The sequence below is a fragment of the Osmerus eperlanus genome, chromosome 11 (genome assembly GCF_963692335.1).
Source record: "Osmerus eperlanus chromosome 11, fOsmEpe2.1, whole genome shotgun sequence".
NCBI lineage: Eukaryota > Metazoa > Chordata > Actinopteri > Osmeriformes > Osmeridae > Osmerus > Osmerus eperlanus.
Genome location: NC_085028.1, coordinates 15,223,458 through 15,245,387, shown reverse-complemented (window position 1 = coordinate 15,245,387; position 21,930 = coordinate 15,223,458). Strand labels below are relative to the sequence as shown.

The following is a 21,930-nucleotide window of genomic DNA, read 5'->3' as shown; positions in this document are numbered from 1 at the left end:
TCTCCAGTAGATGGCAGTAAGCATCTGTTGACATAGGTTTTATGCTATGTATTAAGACAGCTAGGCTACTTTATTGGGAGAAGTCACCAACGGTAAAATTGAATCTACTGCAGTACGTTCTTAGCAAGGAATTGTTTTTAAAGCAATGACGTTGTTGCGTTTTAGTGAATACTTGTTCGTGTAACCTATTTGCAGCTCTTAACAGTGTTTGGTGCAGCAGGACCAGGCATCGGCCTGCTGGTTTCTATGGTTAGCTGTCAGTGTCAGCAGCAGTAGCTATCACACTGCGGGTATCGTAAAATAAACACTTAGCTCTTGCTCATTTCAACCACAGATGTCGGCGTGCGCGATTACATCAGCCGGAGAGATTTGCAGGCGTAATTAGGCTAGCTAACAAGCAAGCATTGCTTTAACAAAGTTAGTTAAGCTAGCCTCTACTAGACTCTCACAGAAGGGTCAGGGAATGTGCTGCTGACATGATGAGTCACCTTGTGTCCAGTGCAGTGCATGCCATCTAATTGTATGACATTAATTTCCTTGTATTTATTTGTCTGCAGATAAGGAAATAGTTGCACACGTTTATTAACACAATGAATAGTGTTGACGTGAAGAAACTAAAAGTCAATGAGTTGAAAGAGGAGCTGCAGCGCCGCGGCCTGGACACCAAAGGGCTGAAAGCTGATCTCGTGGAGAGGCTCAGGGCCTCTCTGGACACCGGTACAGCGGCTCCTGAAGAGGGCAGCGGATCACCGGGCGACCTGGGAACGGGCTCCGCTGGGTTACTGAGGGATGATCCTATTCCTAACCAAGGTAGTTAATACGCCCTCAATATTAGCCAATATTTCAGAGTGAGATATGTGCATCATTTTTACAAATTCAAAGGATCATCGCCAAAAGTGGTAGCCTATTAATATATATTTGTTGTTGTTGTATTGAACAGATGAAAGAATATCTGAAGAGGAAAGCAGTGAAGATGGTGAAGGCTTTGATAGGGCAGAGGTGACATCAGGTGGAGAAACCGTAGGTACAGTTTCAGAAAGAGAGCTAGCTCCTGCCATGACCTGTGGGATGTCGGACTTCTCATCAGCTGTTGATGTGAGCCAGACCGAAATCACTCCTCACAAGCCCAAGACCGAGCCTGAACTGGAGGAGCACCCTGATATCAAACCAGGTGAGCAGACGCGTTACTGAAGTTCATCGTTGTGCCTAGCCTACAACTCGTGGTTTCCAAAAGATGTTCTCCTTGAATAAATAAAAAACGAGCCCCCTATACCGTGTCTCAGAAATGGAGAAGAAATCCGAGGTGAAAAAGGAGGAAGAGGAGAACACTGAGTGCCAACAGGAAGTTCCGAAGCCGGAGCAGAATCCTCGCCAGCCAGAGCCCGCCAATGAGTGGGAGGAGCTTGAGGCCCCGCAGGCGGAGCAGGCCAAGACGGAGGCAGAGCGCTCCGGACAGTATGGACGCAAGAGGTCGTATGATGAGGGCCGGGGCTACGGCTACTATGAACACCGCGAGGACAAGAGGTCAGTTCTGCTCCACTTGCTGCTTTTTGCTAGTTAGGTTGTGTGGTCGTAAGTCACTGACTGAGGAAGCCATGTTCTGGTATGTGCATTTGAATGGTGATCTAATGGTCTTTTTTAAGGTCCCGCTCACCACAACCACCTGCTGAAGAAGAGGAAGAGGTCTTTGACGATGCCCTTGTTGCCCTGGACACATGTACGTAAAGGTCTTTACCGCCATTTAACATGTGCATTTAGTGAAGATGATCTGTTTGAAGAGGGGAGGTGCTTGGAAGCGACCATGGTCACAGCTATGTGTAATCACTGTTCACATTCTCATCTCACCCCCCCCCCCCCCAGACAACTGCGACTTGCACTTCAAAGTGTCCCGCGATCGCTACAGTGGCTATCCTCTGACCATCGAGGGCTTCGCCTTCCTCTGGGCGGGAGCACGGGCCTCGTACGGCGTCACCCAGGGTCGTGTGTGTTACGAGATGAAGGTACTAGAAAGCAGACGATACCGAACCCATCGGTACCAGTGTTTCCCCTAGGTTTACAGCTTTCTGGGGGGGGGGGTTGGTAGGGCGGCGGCGGGGGCGACGACCATGTAGAGACAGAAATGACATGCCGTCGTGTAAATAAGATAAATAACATAAGGCCATTTAGTTTGTTTAATAAAAGAGCAAGCTATAGACCTGTTTTATAGGAAAGGTAACCTTAAATGACTTATTTTGTGATCGGGCGCTATATAATGTTTTTTTTTACTTGACCTTCCATGGGGGGCGGGGGGTGCCGTTGGGGGGGCGGGGCGCCCCCCTAATATAATGGTAGGGGAAACACTGGGTACCACACGTCACCTCAAGCATTCATCACAAAGGTGGCTCTACGCAGCTTCACATGCATGCTTACAGCGTGCTCTGTATGTATATATCATGTGCTGTACCTGTCCCAGGTTATCGAGGACATCCCGGTGAAGCACTTGCCCAGCAGTGAGCCTGATCCCCATGTGGTCAGGATCGGCTGGTCTCTGGACTCCTGCAGTACGCAGCTTGGTAAGGACAACGCGCAGTCAGAGCAGTTACGACGCAGGTGCACGTCAGCAGGCGACACGGTCACAAAGACCACTGCTCCACCTGCAGCCCTGACGTGAATGCTGTGGGGTTTTCAGGTGAGGAGGCGTTTTCCTTTGGATGCGGAGGAACCGGCAAGAAGTCCTCCGACTGCAAATTTGAAGATTACGGAGAGAAGTTCGGTGAAAACGACGTAATCGGCTGCCACATCGTGAGTACGGGATCATTCCCCCCCCCCACACACACATATACACACATATACACATATACACACATATACACACATATACACACATATACACACATACAGTACCAGTCAAAAGTTTGGACACATTGAAACGTTCGGAGACAGCCTCAAATGTTTCGCCGTTGCGCGCAATCTGTCCTCTCAGGACTTTGACAGCGGTGACGAGGTGGAGATGGCGTTCTCTAAGAACGGAGTGTGGCTGGACGTGGCCTTCCGTGTCCCGCGGGAAACCCTGGCCGGCCGCGCCCTGTTCCCGCACGTCCTGGTGAAGAACTGCGCCGTGGAGTTCAACTTCGGCCAGAAGGAGGAGCCCTACTATCCCGCTCCGGAGGGCTACGCGTTCATCCAGAACGTCAGCCTGGAGCGCAGAACCAGAGGAACCCTGGGTCCCGCTAGCAAATCTGAATGTGAGGTACGTCTGTGTCTCCGTGGCAACGACAGGATCCTGACAGCCGGTGGATTGACATTTACATTTAGTCATTTAGCAGACGCTCTTATCCAGACCGACTTACAGTACGTACAGGGACATTCCCCCCCGAGGCAAGTAGGGTGAAGTGTCTTGCCCAAGGACACATTGTAATTTGGCACGGACAGGAATCGAACCGGCAACCTTCTGAATAATAGTCCGATTCCCTAACCTCTTGAGATTGAGATTTAGAGTGGATGGTGACTTGTCTCTATCTGTGCTCGTGTGTTGACACCAGATCCTGATGATGGTTGGTCTGCCTGCCTGTGGAAAGACCACCTGGGCCACGAAGCACACTGAGAACCACCCGGAGAAGAAGTACAACATCCTGGGCACTAACGCCATCATGGACAAGATGAAGGTGAAAGCTCTGCGAACGTGGGAAGGGAGAGGTAGACGAAACACAGCTGTGGTCTGGAAGCAGCGTCACCAACGAGGTTCTCTGTTGTCTAGGTGATGGGTCTACGTCGTCAGAGGAACTACACGGGCCGCTGGGACCTTCTGATCCAGCAGGCCACCCAGTGTCTGAACCGGCTCATCCAGATCGCCGCCCGCAAGAGACGCAACTACATCCTGGACCAGGTAGTGCCCCCCCTCTGCTCTGATACACGACCCTCTGCTCTGTGTGCCCCGGTATGCTCACAACCTCTCTAATGGATTATTTATTTATCTTTCAGGGGACCAATGTAGGATAGAGTAGAGGAAGCATTGATCAGCCTCTTGTCGCTTGCTGTTTACTGTAATGTTAACACTCTCCTGTGACAGTGACAGAATCTTTAATGTCGTCATCTCTCAGCGTATTTGATGCCTTTTTATCACTGTCATTACATCCAATGCTGTGCGTGTTGGGAACTCCCAGTATTGTACAAGTAGTCCAGTACTATGTTGAGAAACGAGTAAACTCTGACTGGTGAGTAATAAAAAAAATAAAAAAAATAACACCTTCCGTTGCTATGGTAACCATAGATGAGAGTCTTGATAGCCTATTTAAAGGTATGTTTAACAGCTAGATGTTGGAACTGTCCAGGGTGTTTTATTTTATGAATTGAACCTGAAGGTAAGTGAGAAGACTAACCGTTTTCAGCTTTTCAGGGCGTTTATTGTAATGTTTTTGTAACTTCTGGTTGGGTAAGTAAGTCTAATGGATGTTGGATCCAAGCGTGGAAACTGTGAGTACCTCCAGGTAAGATGTCTGTGTGTTCTGACCTGTGGCACAGATGCACAAACTGCATTAGGAGCAGGTAAGTGTAGGTAGGTAAGGGGACCCTGTCAGGGTAGGGAAACATTTTTATTTTTATGAGCAATTTCTCAGGTTGATACTGATTAACTTTTCATGCTATGATTGGTATGATTCAGCAAAGTGTCCTTTAGAATCTTGACATTGTCGTCATCATAATCATCATAACTGCATGTCAACACTGAAGATAATTATTTTTCATTTATTGTTAAGTCTACATAGCTTTCCCCCCCCCTCCCCCCCATAGTAATTTCACTTTTCAATCTCATGATACACTCCAGTGCCAAACAAATATAACAGCCATTTGATAGTCTGTGGATTTAGGGGTCCCCTTTTGTCTCTCAAAGCGACGGGTGAGTCTGGATGGTGCTGTCTCCAGGTGAGTCTGTGAGGGTGCGAGAGGCTGTCAGTAATTCACAGGAGGGTAGAAACGTAGATTGACGACCAAGCCCAACCTCTCTCACTTGACCATTACAGGGTTCCAGTTCCCCCCCCCCCAGTGGAAAGCAAAGCCATAACAAGTAAACAATAACAAACAGCTTGTTCTACTTTCTTGTCACCATTGCTAGACAAATGTATATGGATCAGCCCAGAGACGAAAAATGCGACCTTTTGAAGGTTTTCAACGCAAGGCTATTGTAATGTGTCCCACGGACGAGGACTTAAAAGAGCGAACGTTAAAGCAAACTGATGAGCAGGGGAAGGATGTTCCCGATCATGCTGTTTTAGAAATGAAAGGTAGGAATCTGTGAAAAAAAAAATCCACCAGATCTACTTTACTTTTTTCTATGTTTTTGTGTCGAAATCAAACTTGGAAGGTGCCCCTCCCCTCCCCCTCTCCCCATTAACTGGGCCAGATTTATAAACTCCACATGATTAATGGCCCTCCATAATTTGATCTTTCCTTATTTTGCCCTGCCTTTGCCACTTGTCATAAGACTCCCTCCAAATGCACTGCAAACTGAGGTGCTGGGCTGTTTTACGATAGATCCAAATGACCCATATTGCACAAGGGGTTTCCTTGTTGTCTAAACTGACGCATGTTGTCTAAACTGACGCATGTTGTCTAAACTGACTGATGAAGAGAAAGAGAATGAGTCCGGTTGTAGACTTCGGCCTCCCCTGGTTTGCAGTGCCAGGTCCTCAGACCCTGCCGTCTCTCCTTTTGTCATCTGTCCTTGTTTCAAGTTCTCCCTCTTCCCCCGTTGTGTTTGCTTGAACAAATGTTTCCTCCTGGTTCCTTTTGGAGGTCATGTTTTTGTTTGTTCCAGACCTCGTCAGACACACACCCACACACGCTCACTGTCATCTGCTGTCATCCAAGAGCCCCTGTCAGTTTAGATTCTCTAGTGTTTACCATGCTTGTGTATGGTATTAATTATGTTTCATTTTGTCTCCTGGTGGTGTGGCTGTTCTGGTCTTCACTACAACCCCCTCCCTGGTGTCTCTCTCTCTCTCTGTCTTTCTCTTCTCTCTCCTCTCTGTCTTTCTCCCTCCCCTCGCTGTCACCGCTTCAAGCCAACTTTGTGCTTCCTGAGACCAGCGACTTCCTGGACGAGGTGACCTTTGTGGAGCTGCAGCGCGAGGATGCCAGCAAGCTCGTGAAGGAGTACAACGAGGCGGGACAGAAAGCTGGCCCGCCCCCTGACAAGCGCTATGACAACCGCCAGGGGGGCTTCCACGGGCGTGGCGGAAGCTTCCAGCGCTATGACAACCGCGACGGACCCCGTGGGGGGGGCTACCAGAGCCGGGGTGGAAATGGAGGAGGAGGGGGTGGGTACAGAGGAGGTAAGGAGACCGTTCTCCTGGGCTCCTGTAGTTAAGCCTTCCTGTAGGAGTTCAGTAGAGGTGCCGTTGTAGACTGCTAATGCGGTGTATATTCTTCACTCCAGGCTACAACCGCGGGAACTACAACCAGAGCCGCTGGGAAGGCAACTACCGCGACGGAAGCTCCAATGGCCGAGGAGGCTACAACCGTAACCAACAGTCAGGAGGAAGCTACAACCGGCAGGCTCCCTACAACAAAGGCTACAACCAGGTACACACACACACACACACACACACACACAAACCTTCATCTACCTGAGAGGAGCTGACACAAATGCAGACCAACAGCTGTTTATGGATTGTGAATAACCCTGTGGGCTGTCTGTCTCTCTCAATCTCTAGAGCTACAACCCAGGCTATAACCAAGGGTACAACCAGGGGAACTATAACCAAGGTTATAACTACGGCAACTACAGCCAGTATCCAGGATACGGCCAGAGCTACAGCGAGACACCTGCCACTGGACAGACATACAACCAACAACAGAGCTACGACCAGCAGTACCAGCAGGTAATGAACCAGGGTCCTTACTCCTTAGTCGAACTACGTTTTAACCCAGCCACTGCAAACATTAATTTAACACGTTTTTCACTGTACAGTATCTGTCCAATAACTACATTTTCTTTTCTCGCTCCCTCTCCCCCGCCCCCTCTCTCCAGTATGCCCAGCAGTGGCAGCAGTACTATCAGAACCAGAGCCAGTGGAACCAGTACTATGGCCAGTATGGAAACTACTCTGGACAGGGAAACCAGGGCTCCTCCTCAGGGTCCCAGTAACTGAGCCTTCCCCTGCACCCCTGGTCTGCACCGCTGGTCTGCACCCCTGGTCTGCACCGCTGGTCTGCACCCCTGGTCTTCACCCCTGGTCTGCACCCCTGGTCTGCACCCCTGGTCGGCACCCCTGGTCGGCACCCCTGGTCGGCACCCCTGGTCTGGACCCCTGGTCTACACCCCTGGTCTTTACTCTGGATCCTCGTTCTTTCCTCAGTGTGACAGCTTCTGTCCAGCCCTCTCTCTATCCGTCTCTCTCACACACACACACACACACACACACACACACACACACACACACACACACACACAGGCACACACACACCTGCCTACTGTAAGCTCTCTGTTCTTCTTTCACACACCTCACAGCAGCCTTCTCCCCCCGTCAGCCGACATACGCATTGCTCTGATCTGGATTTTTGTAGCTTCATGAATTACGTCTTATCCTTAGCATTGATTGTGTTTGTGCAGAATAGTAAAAGTAGGTGTTCCAATGTGTAGTAGGTTTTCCTCAGCACTATGTGGCCGTCTGTTCAGTCTCAGTTTCCACAGTTTTCTACAGTTGGATGAAGTGCATGTTCTCAGGGAGGGACGGGACCAGCCGCAAGATACCAGAGATTATAACTGACTTCAATGTCGTTCTTTTTTTTGCGTATGGTTTAGTGTTGGAGCTGAGAACACAACTATGACCTCTGCTCTAAACTCTGCCCCAGAGTTGAGTTACTGCTCACGTGATCACTTCGAAAAGATCGATTGTATTTTTCTGTCCGAATTTGGGAAGTGTTGCAATCCTCCCTATAGATAGATATTACATTTCAATTAATAATAAATTTATGCGATGATCATTTTATGCACTGAGTCAATGTTTTTGCTGCCATGTTCAGTAGTCGTGTGTGCAACCTTTTGTTTTGTAAAATGTTTGTATTTGCTGTTACTGTTGTCAGATTCCTTTTCTATTTGAGAATAAAACTTCGGATGATATCGTACGTCCACCCAGGTGTCTCTGTGTACACAGGCCCAGTGATGTAGTCTGTAACATTCTTCACATTATCAACATATCTGTGTCTTGTTCACAGCAAGACGGGGAAGTTGTGGTCAGCTGCTCTGAACTGGAGTCACGCCCCAAAACCACAGAATCGACAGACCGACAGTCTACAGCACAACATACACTCTCAGACAAACACACCATTTTAAGTGATCTCATGTGTCTTCTTTAGCATGTTCTGTAGTAGACATTTGATATGTAAAATGATTTCCCCCCTCCTTTCATGATTTGCCGCAAGTAATGACCGAAATATGTTCAACAAGGGATGACAATTTCAAACATGTTTTTTTTTTTGTAACAGCAATAGTAAATACAGTAGTTTCACATTCGCAACTGATCTAAAGCAGTATGTTGTTGAATTGGAAACTGTTCGGTGTGTCCATTTTTATGACTGTCTTGAAGGTCTCCCAGATTTGAGAGAAGCTTAGCACCAGAGAAGCCAACAGCCTCCAAATGAAATTCATACGCTTAACAACTGTACATAACCAAACAGTTAAATGAACGCTCAGAAAAAAACATTCAACAAAATCACTTTATGACCACATATTTCTCCAAAGAGTCTATTAGTTGCACTTGGGTGACTGAGACCCTGCTTGTCTGATCCAGAGAGTCCACTTGAGTCCATGTCCATAGTGTGTGTGTGTGTGTGTCAGGCAGGGTGTCCAGTGCAGCGTTGCTCAGTCAGGCTCCCTGCTCTTGTCACTGTGGAGTTCCAGTTCCTCCATTTTCTCCAGGAGGAAGGACACAGACACAGGCATGGAAGCTCCTCTGGCCTAGGAGGAGCACAGAGAATAGTCTGCGACTACACAACAAACCGAAACATAGAAACAAAACTATATTCAAATGCCATTTGAATACAAGGACCATGTGGTCTTCAACGACATGGGCTAGGTCTCACCCTCTCTGGAGGAGGTCTGTGTGTGTCAGAGTCTGCTTGTCCTCCACTCTTTTCAACCTTCTGAGGAGTCCAGAACCCAGGATCTGTTTGAGTGGAACCGTCTGAGAGTGTCGAGTCCTCCGTAATGTTTTTCGCAGTAGGGTTACCCCTATTGTGATCTGCTTCGTTGCTTTGAGGGAAAATAAAGGTGTCCTCCTCGGAACCTGGTAAGATACACACACACACACACAAAGGGTGTTAAATGTAGCAGAGGTCATTGAAAGGCATTGAATAACAGCTCAAGGTGTGCCGGTAGATGAATCGAAGAGGATTACAGGATGAGGGGCGAGGAAGAGGATGACTTACTCCAGCTGTTAGCCTTGGTTTTGAAGTCAGGTACTGGGGTGCAGGGACAGGAACTGCCAGACACTTTGTGTTTCTTCATGCACTCTATGGCCAACAGGTCCTTACAGTGGCGATGACAGTTCATCCCACAGTCTGCGAGAGCGAGGAAGTGGGGGAGGAGAGAGACATCAAGGAGGATGTACCTTAAAACAGAGCTGTAAAAGGGAAACGTCTGTGGTGCAGCTCGTGAGCCGTCGTACACAGAGGCTGATCTCACCTTTGCAGTGGTAGCCCCTCTTGACACCCCACAACTGGGAGAGAGATCAGACAGAGAAGGGGAAGGTATTTAGTCACAGGGCCGCAAACCTCAGGCCAAATCACAGACGTGACAGAGAGATCACCGATACATCATGGACACTCACAAAGCCTCCGCAGCTGTCGCAGAACGTGGGCCTCTTGTAGGTGGTCTCGTGCAAGTTGTGCACTTGTTGTGCGCTTGTTGTGCTGAAGTTTAGCCCCAGTTTGGCACACACGGACATCCCCCTGATAAAGTAGGAAGTGATTTCTTCACGACTGATTTCCCCTTTCCTGGAGTGAAGGGAACGCGGGGGGGACATTGAGTAAGAGGTCGGTCGCACAACGTTTTGTCGTTCTGATATGATCACAGTTCGATTGTTTCGAGACCACCTCGTGTGTTCTCAGCTTCCTCACCTGTCACTTTCGTGGGGGAAGGAGAAAGGGAAGTTGGCTGCTATTTTCTCAAAGTCCTCCAAGGAGATGTAGCCATCCTGATTCAGGTCGTAGTTCTTCATGATGGACTGCAGAGGGCGTGATCAGAGAGTGGGTTTTTACCTATAGCGTCATCACAACTAGGCGCTTCTGCTTTAGCCTGCTCGGTAATAAGGAAGCGAAAACCACTGACAGATACTTGTACGGACGCAGAGTTAAATACTCACATCCACCATCTGTTTGACGTGTTTAGAAATGGTGGCAGGATCTAGCCTTGGGGTGACTCCAGACCCCCACTCTGCAACGGCAGGAGCTTTGACTGGAGCGACAGGCTGGAATAGAGAGAGAGAGAGAGAGAAAGAGAGAGAGGGGGGAAGGGAGAGAAAGAGAGGGAGAAAGACAGAAAGAGAGAGAGAGAGAGAGAGAGAGAGGGGGGGGGAAGGGAGAGAGAGAGAGGGAGAAAGACAGAAAGAGAGAGAGAGAGAGAGAGAGAGAGAGAGAGAGAGAGAGAGAGAGAGAGAGAGAGAGAGAGAGAGAGAGAGAGAGAGAGAGAGAGAGAGAGAAAGGGGGAGGAAATGAGGATAGCACACGTAACAAAACCGCTTGCTAACACGTCTTTAGAAGCGCACACCCTTTTTTGTGGTTCACTTTTGTGCAAGCCTGCGTTTTTCTCGTTGTACCATAAGTTACACGCCCACAGACAAGGGGACAAGAGGTACTTGTACGAAAAGAGATGAAAAGAGGTCAACATCAAGGTGATGTTAGTGGAGGAGGAGAAAGATAAACATCTTTTTTAATTCTTGGAGATCAAAGGAACATTCTGTAAAGCTGAGCTACTAACCTGGATCTTGGGGTTTTTGGGCTCCTTGGTGTAGGACAGTTCGTAGATCTCATCCTCGGTGTAGTACAGGTCTAGTGACAGCTGAGAAGCAGGCAGATAGACAGACAGGGTTCAAACACCAGCTCACTCAAGCTCTCAAATGCACCCCACCCCATTTCATTGTTTCGATCAACTAGGCTGCTTTCAACAGACAAAAATACCACAACGGCCCTGCCCTCACCGTGAGAAGATGTAGCAGATCCTTGTTGGCCTCTGGGGGAGTGCGGCTGTGGAGAGCTAGCAGGTCGCTGATGTTGCTGTGAAGGTGCTGCAGCTTGCCCAGGTTGATCTTGTCCTCCTCCAGGTAGTCGGGCAGGGCCTCGTTCAGGGAGATCAGGTCCTTCAGGTGCACGCCCAGGATGGGCACCTTGAAGCCCACGCATTCGTTGTACACCCGCCGGTAGTTGCTATAGTTACTGCTGGAGGACAGCAGCTCTGTCATTTCACTCAGAGCCTGCAGGAGGACAGACAGGAAGAGGGTTTCGGGGACTGGCGGTGAGGGTGTGGTCGCATTCAGAGAACTTGTCAAGACCAGCCACATCAAGCTCGCAAAACTAGCTGTAGATGATGAAATGGCGGCTAGAATGACTACGATGGAGAATCGCTGAGTCAGAGTCAGTGTTGAGTCAGTCCTCGTTGAGTCAGAGTCGGTGGTGAGTCAGAGTCTCTGCCGAATACGGCTCGGTGCTGTGTCGACAGGGATGGTGTCAGCGAGTCCCTGGCTGACCTTAGTGATGTCCGGCGGCAGCAGGCTGGCTGTGTCTTTCAGTCTGGAGATGGAGCTGTGGCACAGGCCTCCCGTCACGGCCATTAGAGTGTTAAAGTTCTGAAGGGAGCGCAGCTTCTACAGGGCGACAAGAAAAACCCCCAAAATACCCCTTTAATGAGCGACACCACCGGACCTGATGTGACAACGCGTCTTGACCACGCGTCGTGACCATGCGTCGTGACCACGCGTCGTGACAACGCATCGTGACCAAACCGCCTGCTGTCTCCTACCTGGGCCACGTGGATGAACTTGGTGAAGACCTGAGCTCTCTGCTGGGCCGTGTGCCTGCTGAGGATCATCAGCTGGACCCACTGGGAGACGCCGTTACACATCATGACTGAACGTTCCAGCGCCGGGTTGTCCCTCACCGAGCCGCGCACCACGTAGCTGTGGTAGTCCAGGAACTGACCAATCAGAGAACGGCGAGGGGTCAGGCTGGAGATCAGTGTGTCAACTGTGAGGTTTTGCTTTTTTTTGCGGTGACCTTGAACCAGGCTTCCCAACCCGATGTGGCTGATCTGGCGTACTCACGGAAACATTACAGAAGTTCTTGAACTCCAGGTAGCTGAGATGCTTCGCCATTTCATCAGCTTCCATGTGATCAAAGAGCAAGGACACTTTCCTCTTCTTCACAGAAGGTGAGGGTGATTGGGATATGTTCACTGCAGTGTTTCTGTAGAAAGACACCAGAAAGATTCAATCAAGACATTGTAGATTGAAGTTTGTTATTGAACTCACAGATGGTCAGATATTGATTTGATTCGAACGGCTAGGTAAGGCCATTGTTACTTACACGCAGGAAGAATTGATGAACTGCGAGTGCGTGTTCTCGACCTCTGACCTCACCAGGGTCCACAGGTCGCCCATGATGTGCTCCAGTCTGGGATCAGTCTCGAACACCGCTGGGAACTGGCTGATCCACTGCCTGGCCAGGACAACAACAGAGACATGCTAGGTGGTCAATACCAGACAAACACAAACAGTGACAGAGCACATCACTGTCTGAGATGAACTCCAGTCAAGTATTTTTGTAGTGTCGCAACAGAGCAGAATTGAATGATTTTTGGACATAATGTGAAACAGAAGGGTGTGAGTTTGTGTGTATGTGAAAGTATGTGTGTGTGTGTGTGTGTATGAGTTTGTATGTTTATTGATGCTAACCTGATGAGGTTGTAGATCTGGGATCTTCTTAGCCCCTTCTCTACAGGACAGTCCTTATAGGTAACAAAAGTCAAGGAGCACATGCACCATCCCACTGTTACAACACAACTACTACTGCTGCTGCTACACATCCACGCTCCAACACAAATGAGCTTCTTCAGTAAACACGCTTGACCTAACAAAGAAGTGTTTGTTTCCTGGTTTCAGGGATTAATAGACATGTGATGAGGTGCTGCGCGCCGACGGGCCCGGAGGGGGGGGGGGGACTTGTGGCGGGGTGAGGGAAGAGGGGGGAAGTTGGGGGCACTTGGGGCAGGGTCAGGGGGAGGTTGCAGTAGGGGATCTTAGAGGATATAGAGCCAGGAGCTTCAAGGCGAAGGTCTGGGAAGGAACCACCCAGATGTGCATCATCAGCGTCATGTTGACCATCTGGGACCCTCTGACGAGCCTCCCCTCCGAGTCTGAAACCAACAGAAGACTTCAGGGTCAAAACACCAAGCGCGAGCAGAGGAGGGCTGGAGTTCAAAAGGAAAGGATTATTTAAATGAACAGTAAATAAATATATTCATAATACATGAACATGTGAGTATGTATAAGAGCCTACAGCTGGGAGAGGTGGATATGTACCGGGCTTCCTCCTGGTGTCATGTTGACCTTTGATCCTAGATTGTGTAACTGAGGGCAAGTACGTCAAATAATGCGGGCCAGTTCCCTTCCATGCCTTAGACTAGCTGCGTGGCCATCCCAGGCTGATGAAACAAAGCTTGATTGTGTGTCTCCACTTTGCCTCACACATCCCCCCTCCTCCCCGCCCCCCTCTCTCCCTCACTCTCACCCCAGATTCTTCCCTCTCACCCCTCGCTTACATAACCTGCCTGGGATAAAACAAGGAGGAGAGAGTGGGAAGGACTGAGAGATGAGGTCAACAGCTAAACTAGGGAGAGCCCCACACACACACACACATATAGACACACAAACTCAGAAAGACAAACACACACACATTTATAGACACACACCAAAGCAGTGTAGACAGAGCTGGATGAGTTCGTCCAGACTGGCCGCCCGCGTCAGGGGGAGGGGGGTGGGGGTCTGCAGGGCCCGGCTGATCTCTTGGGGGCTGGGGCAGGTCATACGCCTCTGAACCGGACGTCTACTCTTCACCCCCCCAGGGCCCTCCACGCGACACTTCCTGCAAAACGAGAGAAAGAGAGAGCGAGAGTGAGAGATAAATTAGCCACCTATGAAGATCTAATCATTGGCTCTGTGACTGAATGTGATGCATGTCTTTGTCATTCTGGTTTCTGCAGGTTCCTACAGGTTCGTCCTACCAGCATGTGTTGATACGCTTTTTGTTTATATTGACACTGACACTGGACCTACTAAGCAAGCCTCTAATGTCAAGGAATCAGTAATACAGAATCTGATCCCAACAGTGGCTTTCAGTTTTTCTGTCAGTGGTCATTGTGTTGTTACTGTACAGCAAAAAATGTCCTTAGTATGACCGCGGTATGGAGCAGTTTGTCTCATTGCCTTGTGTATGAGGAAAACATTACCAGGAAATGCACATTACTTTAATTCAAAGAACTTGCAACAAGTTATCTGAATAACCAGACTATCTCCCTCTCTCGGTCTCGGTCTCGGTCTCAGTCTCGGTCTCTCGCTCTCCCTCTCTCTCTCTCTCTCTCTCTCTTTCCCTTCCTCCTTGTCGGTATCATCAGTACACAATGTTCATTTTAAACTCTCCTCAATCGAAGTTGTGAGTCGTGTTCAAACTCACCTCATATAGAAACAGACACAAAGAAACTAACAGACACAAACACACAAACACACACACACACTGCTGTATCTATTAGTGTAAATAGACTTGGATGCGCATGGTAACACAGAGTCATACAGGCCTAGGGGTCTTGCTCAGTCTGTGTTTGTCCTTATGGACGGTCTCTCCAGGACATTCTGTTCAATTCCTATCCCAAACTGCAGCTCCCCAACATCCAGCGCCAGGGTGTGTTCTCTCACCGACGACTATGGTGGTGTACCCCAGGCTCAGTGCCCCCCCCCCCCCCCCAGCCCTCCACCCCGGCCAGACACCGTTGGGCCCCTTTCTCTTCGGCTAGTGACACACTGGCCACCGAGCCCAAAACATCAGGGCGAACCTATACGCCGCAGCCAACACACCAACGGCAGACACACTATATACATTACAATGTAGGCTGGGGAAGTAAAACACACACAGGTAGCCAACGTGACTGAAGACCTTCACCGGGAAGAGCCGAGGACACGGTACAAAGAAAAAAGACTAAGCCCTCCACGCGAAGAGTTTCAAAACTCTCTTGCAGTGCTCATACCCGGGGCAGCCTCCACCATGGAAGCTCTCAGCCCATCGCTGCCATTTGCAGTCCTTATCTGTCACTCTTTCAAAGGGGGAAGCGGTGACACAGTCAAAAAGTCCCCTTAGATCTGTGGGTCATGCAGAGACTGACTGAGAGAACACAGAGTGTCTAGCCTGAGGCTGCCTAGAGTGCAGAGTAGGAAATCTACTCTTCTACGCCGAACGGCTGTGTAGAGAGGGATGTTTGCTAAACAGAAAGAGAGTTTGGTAGATTCCCATGCAAATCCGTGGCACAATTAGCCCCTGTCTACTGTCTTGGACATTTGCATTCACCTGGTCCTAGAATGAGACTGGCTACTGGGAGCCATGTCAATAACACAATACTCCCTCTATCTCTTACCACACACACACAGACACTCGCTGGGTCTTGTGTAAATTCTAAGTAACCCGACAAGCTTGGTTTTGTTTCTAGAGAAATACTCACCAACACAAGCATCACTGAGCCTCACTGGTCAGTGTTGAGGTGAGATGATGGCGTACAGGGTAAAGGGACAAGGTTTTGGATCCTGGTTTTAAGCCCAGAATCTCCTTCATGCACACAGGTTTGGTACTGACCCACACCAAGTCCATACCTCTGTTCTATTCCCTCTCTGCATCCTCCCCTGCCCACTTCTCCCCTTTCCTCCATCCTCACTATTCATGTCATTCAGAAAGCAGCTCCAACTGTTTTTCTTTGGAACCCCCCCCCCCCCCCCCCTCACCCATCCATGTAACAACCCACGGTTTTTCACTCACAGTTCCTGGCCAAAGACCCACTTCCCCCTCCTTTTCTCACACACACTAGTAGAGAAAGGGGGGGGGGGGCATGCAAATTCCTTCTTTTCTCTCGTTAATTGATTAATTGATGCCAGTGTCTTTAAAAGCCTTGTTTGTGTGTCTGCTCTCTCTCTCTCTGCCCCCCCCCCTCTCTCTCTCTCTCTTCCCCCCTTTTTCTTCCCTCCCCTTTCCTCTTTCTCTCTCTCTCTCATTCTCTTTATAAAAACCTGAGCCACCCCTGTAATTAATAACAATATTACAGGGGGGGGGGGTTCTAGGTTATCAACCCACTACAGATCTTGTGAGCATTGGTGAAAATGATTTTTCCATATAGAAAACATCAAAACAATATGATTGAACATATCAACACTGACCACACCCACTCAATACCTTATTTCCATGCAACCTGATAGGATCTGAACTACAAAGTGAAAACAGTTCATGAAAACACTGTTTCTAAAGCCTCTCTGTAAACAGTGTAAACACATCTCCCATAAATAATGTTAGTTACATCAATATGCAACTCCCTTCAGAATCAGCATTCAGTTTGTAACTGCAATCCTACATACATAAAGTAGAATAATAGATCTTTTCATTAAGAGAAAATCCAATTTTAGACTCCCACTTGTTAACATGGACACACACTAACATTGATTCAGGATATGCTCTACTTACAAACTCCAATAGAGACCAATCTTGATGGTAATATACTGTGGCTCTGGTCCTAGGAGCATCTAGCCGAAGACACCAGACTGTGGCACTGTGGGGTGGGGGGCAGAGTCCCTACACCATGCCAAGGTGAACAGCTCTACGATCAGCTCCAGAATGCCAGTGCATGTTTGTGTGCAGTAGACACAAACCTTTGAGCATGTAACCACAGCACAGTACACTATACCCCAGTCAAATGTAGGTCAAGCACACACTCAAAAGTATTTTTAAAACGGCCACTAAGAAGTCAAAAAGAAAGAAAACAACATATCTGACAGCTCCATGAGCTGCAGCGCCGCTCTTACTCACACCTTAGAGTAGATTCAACTGAACTCTTCTCTATAACGGCTCTGTTTCTTCTTAGTAGTAAGTAAGGAGTGAAAAACAACAGCCTGTGACTTCTCAAGAAACCTGACACAAACCACAGAGACTAGTTTCGGGTATTGACAGTGCTCATGGAGCATAGCTCTTCAAATAGAGCACGGCTGACAGTTTTACATACTACACACTGCTGTGACTGGTTCGATGCCGTTGTCAGATGTCAGTTTCACCCCCATCCCCAGTGTTCCACTCACCTCTTGTTCTTGTGCATAGTAAAGGTCGTCTCCACAGCTCTCCTGCTCCACTCCACTGGCGGTCCTCAGGGGCATGTGTGTGTGTCCTGGCACCCTAAAGCTCCATACATGACCCCCACTCCTCCTTCTTTGTGTCCTCTACAGCCCGGCGTGTCCCAGCCAAGCAGGCTCAGGGACTGAGACCTGGCGTGGATGAGCTCTGCTCCCCTATCTATCGCTTCTTCACTTCAGAATGAACACCACCTCCTCCTGTCTGTCTGTCTGTCGGTCTGTCGGTCTGTCTGCCACTCGTTCTCTCTCTTACTCTGAATGAGTATGTCAACCACAAACTACACCCTGACAAGCTCCTACTTGATAACTAAACTATTATGAAATGGAAGCGCTATGACAGTAAATTGTAGTCATTGTACCATTTACCTGTAATCCTCTAATACTGTTCTACAACCCTGTTCTATGATCCTGTTCTATAACCCTGTCCTACGACCCTGTACAATAACCTTGTTCTATAACCCTGTCCTACTGTATAAAAAGTCAGTATCTCTAATGTAGGAACTCACTCTGAGAGATAGGGGAACTCTCATCAGTGTGTTTGTGTGTAGTATTGGTGTGAGTAAGGGGGAGGGGAGGGCAGTAGAATGAGAGAGCACAAATGAGAGTTGTGAGCTAAACACTAAGTACTGGCAGAGGGAGGAGGAGGAGAAGAGAGAGAGAGAGAGATAATGATGAACATCTATCAGTGTTCTGTCCTAGTGGTATAGATACAACAAGTATCTTCTATAAAGACAGAGGCACTTTCAGCATCTACAACAATTTAACTTTCCGATTAAATCCTTTGCGTTTCTTCCGAGAATCTTGTGCAACAGCTGCCTGCCTGTCTTGCCTCATCTAAACCCTTACCGTCATCCCTTCCTTCTTGACAATCATCCAGGTCTTTCACTCAGGGTTCCCCTCTCTTGTATAATCCACCAGCGCTTCTCTTTTCTCTCTGCCTCTCCTTCTCTCTGGGTGCTGAGTGGAGGTAGTGTTTCAGGGGAACCATCTCCGTGTGCAGCTGGACACGGAGGCTCAAAGGCATCGTTGTTCAAGCTTCCCCAGAGGAAGAGGGGACCCAAGAGGGGACAGTGAAGTCACTGACTGCGGAGGTGGCCGCTCGAGAGACCTGTGGGGTGTGATTGAGAAGGAATGTGAGCGATATCGATCAAACATATGCCGTTAAGTAAAGTAAAACCTCATAGTGATCACGACCCTGTTAGGCTCAGTTTACTCTGATGTGGTATCCGTGGCCACTTAGCGAGGGTGGGTCAGAAGGACTGAAACTTGTGGTGGGTAGACACGTTAGAAACCTCAGAGTTCTGTTGACTAAGTATAAACTACGATACATTGCTTGGTGCCCATTTAAACTGAAAGTAATGTGTCACTTAAAAAAATAAAAAAAATATATTACAAAGTGACGCTTACGTCGGAGGTGGTCAGCGATGATGTTGCTTAAAGAAACTCGAACACTGCCATCTAAGGGTTAGATAGCGTCATTGCACAGACCGTGATTCGAGAACAAAACTGTCTTCCGAAACTCAAACTCCCAGCATTCAATTTACCCGTGAAGAGCTCCTAAGGTAGGTGCCTTTTTGGGCAGTAAACTAACCGCTGCCGCAAAATGCATCGGTAAATACTAGATTCCAGCATGTCGTTGCTATGGGTGATGCGCGAAGTGGGTTGCACGAAGGAGAATGACAGATGGACTCTGTGGAGGTGAGTTTGCATTGTTGCTCTACATTCAGAGTACCGAGAACGCATGGTTTGTTGAATTTCGCAGAGTATTTATTGGTTGCTGGAGGGGTGTGTCAGTCATGTCAATACATCCAAATGCTATCTAAGGAGTGTTTAAGGTGAATATGGTTGTTCTTGTTGATGATAATATGAGGGAGGAAAATGTAAACGAGAGGCATACAGGAGACATGGACAAGGATAGACGGAATTATTGATACACAGAGCATTAGACAAAATTTGACTCAGTGTGTGATCAAAATAAAAACCCATTAACCCAGTTTGGCAAAGCACAGCCACACTATTTATCTTCTCACATGGAAATTATGGACAAGGAATTCTGCTGGAATTTTTTACACACTGAAATTGCTTGCACACTGAAATCTAGTACCGACTGTAGAGAAGTGCAAATGAGATTCATTTTGGTATAAAACGATACAGCACTTTTGCTTGCACACCATCAGTCTAGGGATGCGATAGAAATAGAACTCAGGCACGACACACCCGCACACACACATACAGACACACTCTTATACAAACATACAGATACACACACATTCGGACTGAGTGCTTTTACAGAAGCACGACACATGCAGTCACACACACTCACAGACACACACACACCACAAATACACTTTGTACCGAGTGCGTTTACAAAGACTAGTATAGTGTCCAATTTTCCAATATACCGTCCTCTTTGCATAAAGAAAGCAAAAATACCATCAGTTAGTAAGTGTCTCAATTATTTTTTTTATCCATTTGTGCCCAGGCATGGTGTTTACTGTATGCAATGAATATCATTGCATATTTTGTTGTACTGTAAACCTGGGGTATTACAAAACCCTTGCAGTTTTTATTTAGTTTCATGACTTGAAGCAGGATAGCCAAGCGAGCGTGCTAGGGGATGATTGCGTGTGTGTCGTTATGAGCGAGGCAGAGAAGACGCGAGTCTTAGTGCTGACGCGAGTCTTAGTGCTCCCCGGAGTCTTCATACGTCTTCCTTTTATAGCCGACGAGACTGTGAGGGGAAGGACCTGTCTGTGAGAGGGAGTGGCTCTCTTCTACTAACATGGCTGCGTGGCTGGCTGGGGCGGCGTGAATGTGTAACAAGGTGCCTGCCCCTCCTCTCCTCCCACCCCCCCCCCCCCCCGGTGGGATGCGATGGGGGAGAGAGACTGGCTGCCCGTCACTCCCTCTCACACCACCGTGAGAGCCACAGGACACATGCTGTCCTCCAGCACACCCACACACAGACACTGAGGAGTCCGAGGGAAAGAGAGAGAGAGAGAGGTGTAGCGAGGAGTGAGGTAACAAGGAGTGAAAGGTTGCGAGGGGAGGGAGAGAAAAAAAATAGAGAGAGAGAGAGAAAACAGGAGGATTTTCTGCTTTCTTCTGAGGAGCTGCAAATAAGCATCGAAGAAGGATGGCAGAAGGAGGAGATGGAGAAGAGGAGATCCAGTTTCTGCGCACGGTGAGTGCTGCTCGCTTACTTTCTCTGTTGGACTCGACCCGCACTGAGATTCTGGATTGGGGGCGAGGGGTGGGGTGATGTGTGTGTCTGTGTTTGGGGGTCGATTACAGGGTTAATCATCTCTGGATGTGAGCATGTTGTTTTGTTTTGTGGGGCAGGATTTGCATTTCAGCTACCTGTCTCTGACTGTCAGAGTGCCGTACGGTTTTTGTTACGGCCGAGGATGTTTAATTGACCCAAATCTCAGCAAGTTGTCCTTCCGTGTATCGGATGGCTCTCACAGTTCCTCATGTTTGTGAATGTTGCTGTTCTGGCATCGGATATTTCAGTCAATCTCTAGTTGCAGTTTTTTTCCAGCCATGGCCCCCTTCTGTATTTAGTTAACTATTTTTGTGGGGCCCAAATGTGCTCTGACCTGCTTTTTATTCTCGGTCCACGGCGACTATGGCAATCATGACATCTGGAATTTATCTCGAACTTCAGACTTCCTTATTAGTTCAGAACGGTGATGTAGATGGGAGGTTTTCTTAAGGTCTTTCTTCAATGACTTCTAGAACGTTCTTCCTAACGGAGGATTTTACAGTATGGGGGTTCGAGCATGCATGTGGGTGTGTGTGTGTGTGTGTGTGTGTATGGATAGACAGGGGCCGGTGCATCTGTTAGCATCGTTATCTATTTATATCACAGGAAAGGGGAGACTGGCAGCCAGCAGGGGGACAGCTGGACACAGCCCAATGGCTGCCATGGAGGGACACACAGACACACACACACAGACAGGGAGACAGACGGACACACAGACACACAGACAGGGAAACAGACAGGGAGACAGACAGAGAGACAGACAGAGAGACAGACAGGGAGACAGACAGACAGACAGACATGGAGAAAGACAGGGAGACAGACAGAGAGACAGACAGAGAGAAAGACAGGGAGACAGACAGAGAGACAGACAGGGAGACAGACTGGGAGACAGACTGGGAGACAGACTGGGAGACAGACAGGAAGACAGACAGGGAGACAGGGAGACAGGGAGACAAACAGGGAGACAGACAGGGAGACAGACACTGAGATCCAAACAAGACACACAGCATGAGGCCTGTACCTGCAGGGAGCAAATGAAGATCAATATCCCTTCGAGGCCCAGTGACGAGGCTGTTGTAACCAGTGACACTGAGAGAGACCCAGAGAGACACAGCCCAATGGCTGCCATGGAGGTACACACAGACACACACACACAGACAGGGAGACAGACGGACACACAGACACACAGACAGGGAAACAGACAGGGAGACAGACAGAGAGACAGACAGAGAGACAGACAGGGAGACAGACAGACAGACATGG

General features: G+C 48.6%; 3 protein-coding genes across 6 annotated transcripts in view; 2 read left to right on the top strand and 1 right to left on the bottom strand.

The window, feature by feature from the left end:
- The first annotated feature begins 16 nt into the window (after positions 1–16).
- hnrnpul1 (heterogeneous nuclear ribonucleoprotein U-like 1) lies at positions 17–8,109 on the top strand. 4 transcript variants are annotated; one of them, XM_062472417.1, is made up of 16 exons: positions 17–92; positions 558–810; positions 941–1,171; positions 1,284–1,524; positions 1,644–1,717; positions 1,861–2,000; positions 2,453–2,552; positions 2,669–2,781; positions 2,963–3,229; positions 3,522–3,644; positions 3,737–3,865; positions 5,090–5,258; positions 6,039–6,308; positions 6,413–6,558; positions 6,690–6,857; positions 7,007–8,109. In XM_062472417.1, exons 2-16 carry the CDS (start codon positions 591–593, stop codon positions 7,121–7,123), a joined length of 2,508 nt encoding a protein of 835 aa, XP_062328401.1. In that variant the 5' UTR covers positions 17–92; positions 558–590; the 3' UTR covers positions 7,124–8,109. The 4 variants fall into 4 exon arrangements, with proteins under 4 accessions (XP_062328401.1, XP_062328400.1, XP_062328402.1 ...); XM_062472416.1 differs by having other exon boundaries at positions 33–112; XM_062472418.1 differs by lacking the exon at positions 17–92 and adding an exon at positions 270–290 and having other exon boundaries at positions 6,039–6,293.
- A 301-nt stretch (positions 8,110–8,410) lies between these two features.
- Positions 8,411–17,872, bottom strand: rasgrp4 (RAS guanyl releasing protein 4). Its single transcript, XM_062472419.1, has 17 exons — positions 17,352–17,872; positions 13,940–14,112; positions 13,279–13,384; positions 12,924–12,983; positions 12,556–12,687; positions 12,294–12,435; positions 11,993–12,166; positions 11,721–11,837; positions 11,175–11,447; positions 10,955–11,035; positions 10,341–10,445; positions 10,096–10,202; positions 9,807–9,972; positions 9,662–9,695; positions 9,406–9,537; positions 9,061–9,263; positions 8,411–8,935 (listed from the first exon to the last, which is right to left on the bottom strand). Exons 1-17 carry the CDS (start codon positions 17,366–17,368, stop codon positions 8,840–8,842), a joined length of 2,118 nt encoding a protein of 705 aa, XP_062328403.1. The 5' UTR covers positions 17,369–17,872; the 3' UTR covers positions 8,411–8,839.
- A 2,449-nt stretch (positions 17,873–20,321) lies between these two features.
- ryr1b (ryanodine receptor 1b (skeletal)) overlaps positions 20,322–21,930 on the top strand; it is a 65,810-nt gene continuing 64,201 nt past the window's right edge. The window contains 1 exon segment of the mRNA XM_062473545.1: positions 20,322–20,586. Coding sequence (XP_062329529.1) covers positions 20,539–20,586 — 48 coding nt within the window. The 5' untranslated portion in view covers positions 20,322–20,538.

Excerpts from the sequence above, each read along its gene's own strand:
- rasgrp4 (XM_062472419.1), bottom strand. Across the intron at positions 11,838-11,992 it reads AGTTCATCCACGTGGCCCAG|AAGCTGCGCTCCCTTCAGAA; the intron begins GTAGGAGACAGC and ends GTCGCCCTGTAG. Across the intron at positions 9,264-9,405 it reads AACCAAGGCTAACAGCTGGA|GTTCCGAGGAGGACACCTTT; the intron begins GTAAGTCATCCT and ends GTATCTTACCAG.
- hnrnpul1 (XM_062472417.1), top strand. The coding sequence starts at position 591 with ATGAATAGTGTTGACGTGAAGAAACTAAAAGTCAATGAGTTGAAAGAG. Across the intron at positions 2,553-2,668 it reads CTCCTGCAGTACGCAGCTTG|GTGAGGAGGCGTTTTCCTTT; the intron begins GTAAGGACAACG and ends TGGGGTTTTCAG. Across the intron at positions 6,559-6,689 it reads ACAACAAAGGCTACAACCAG|AGCTACAACCCAGGCTATAA; the intron begins GTACACACACAC and ends CTCAATCTCTAG.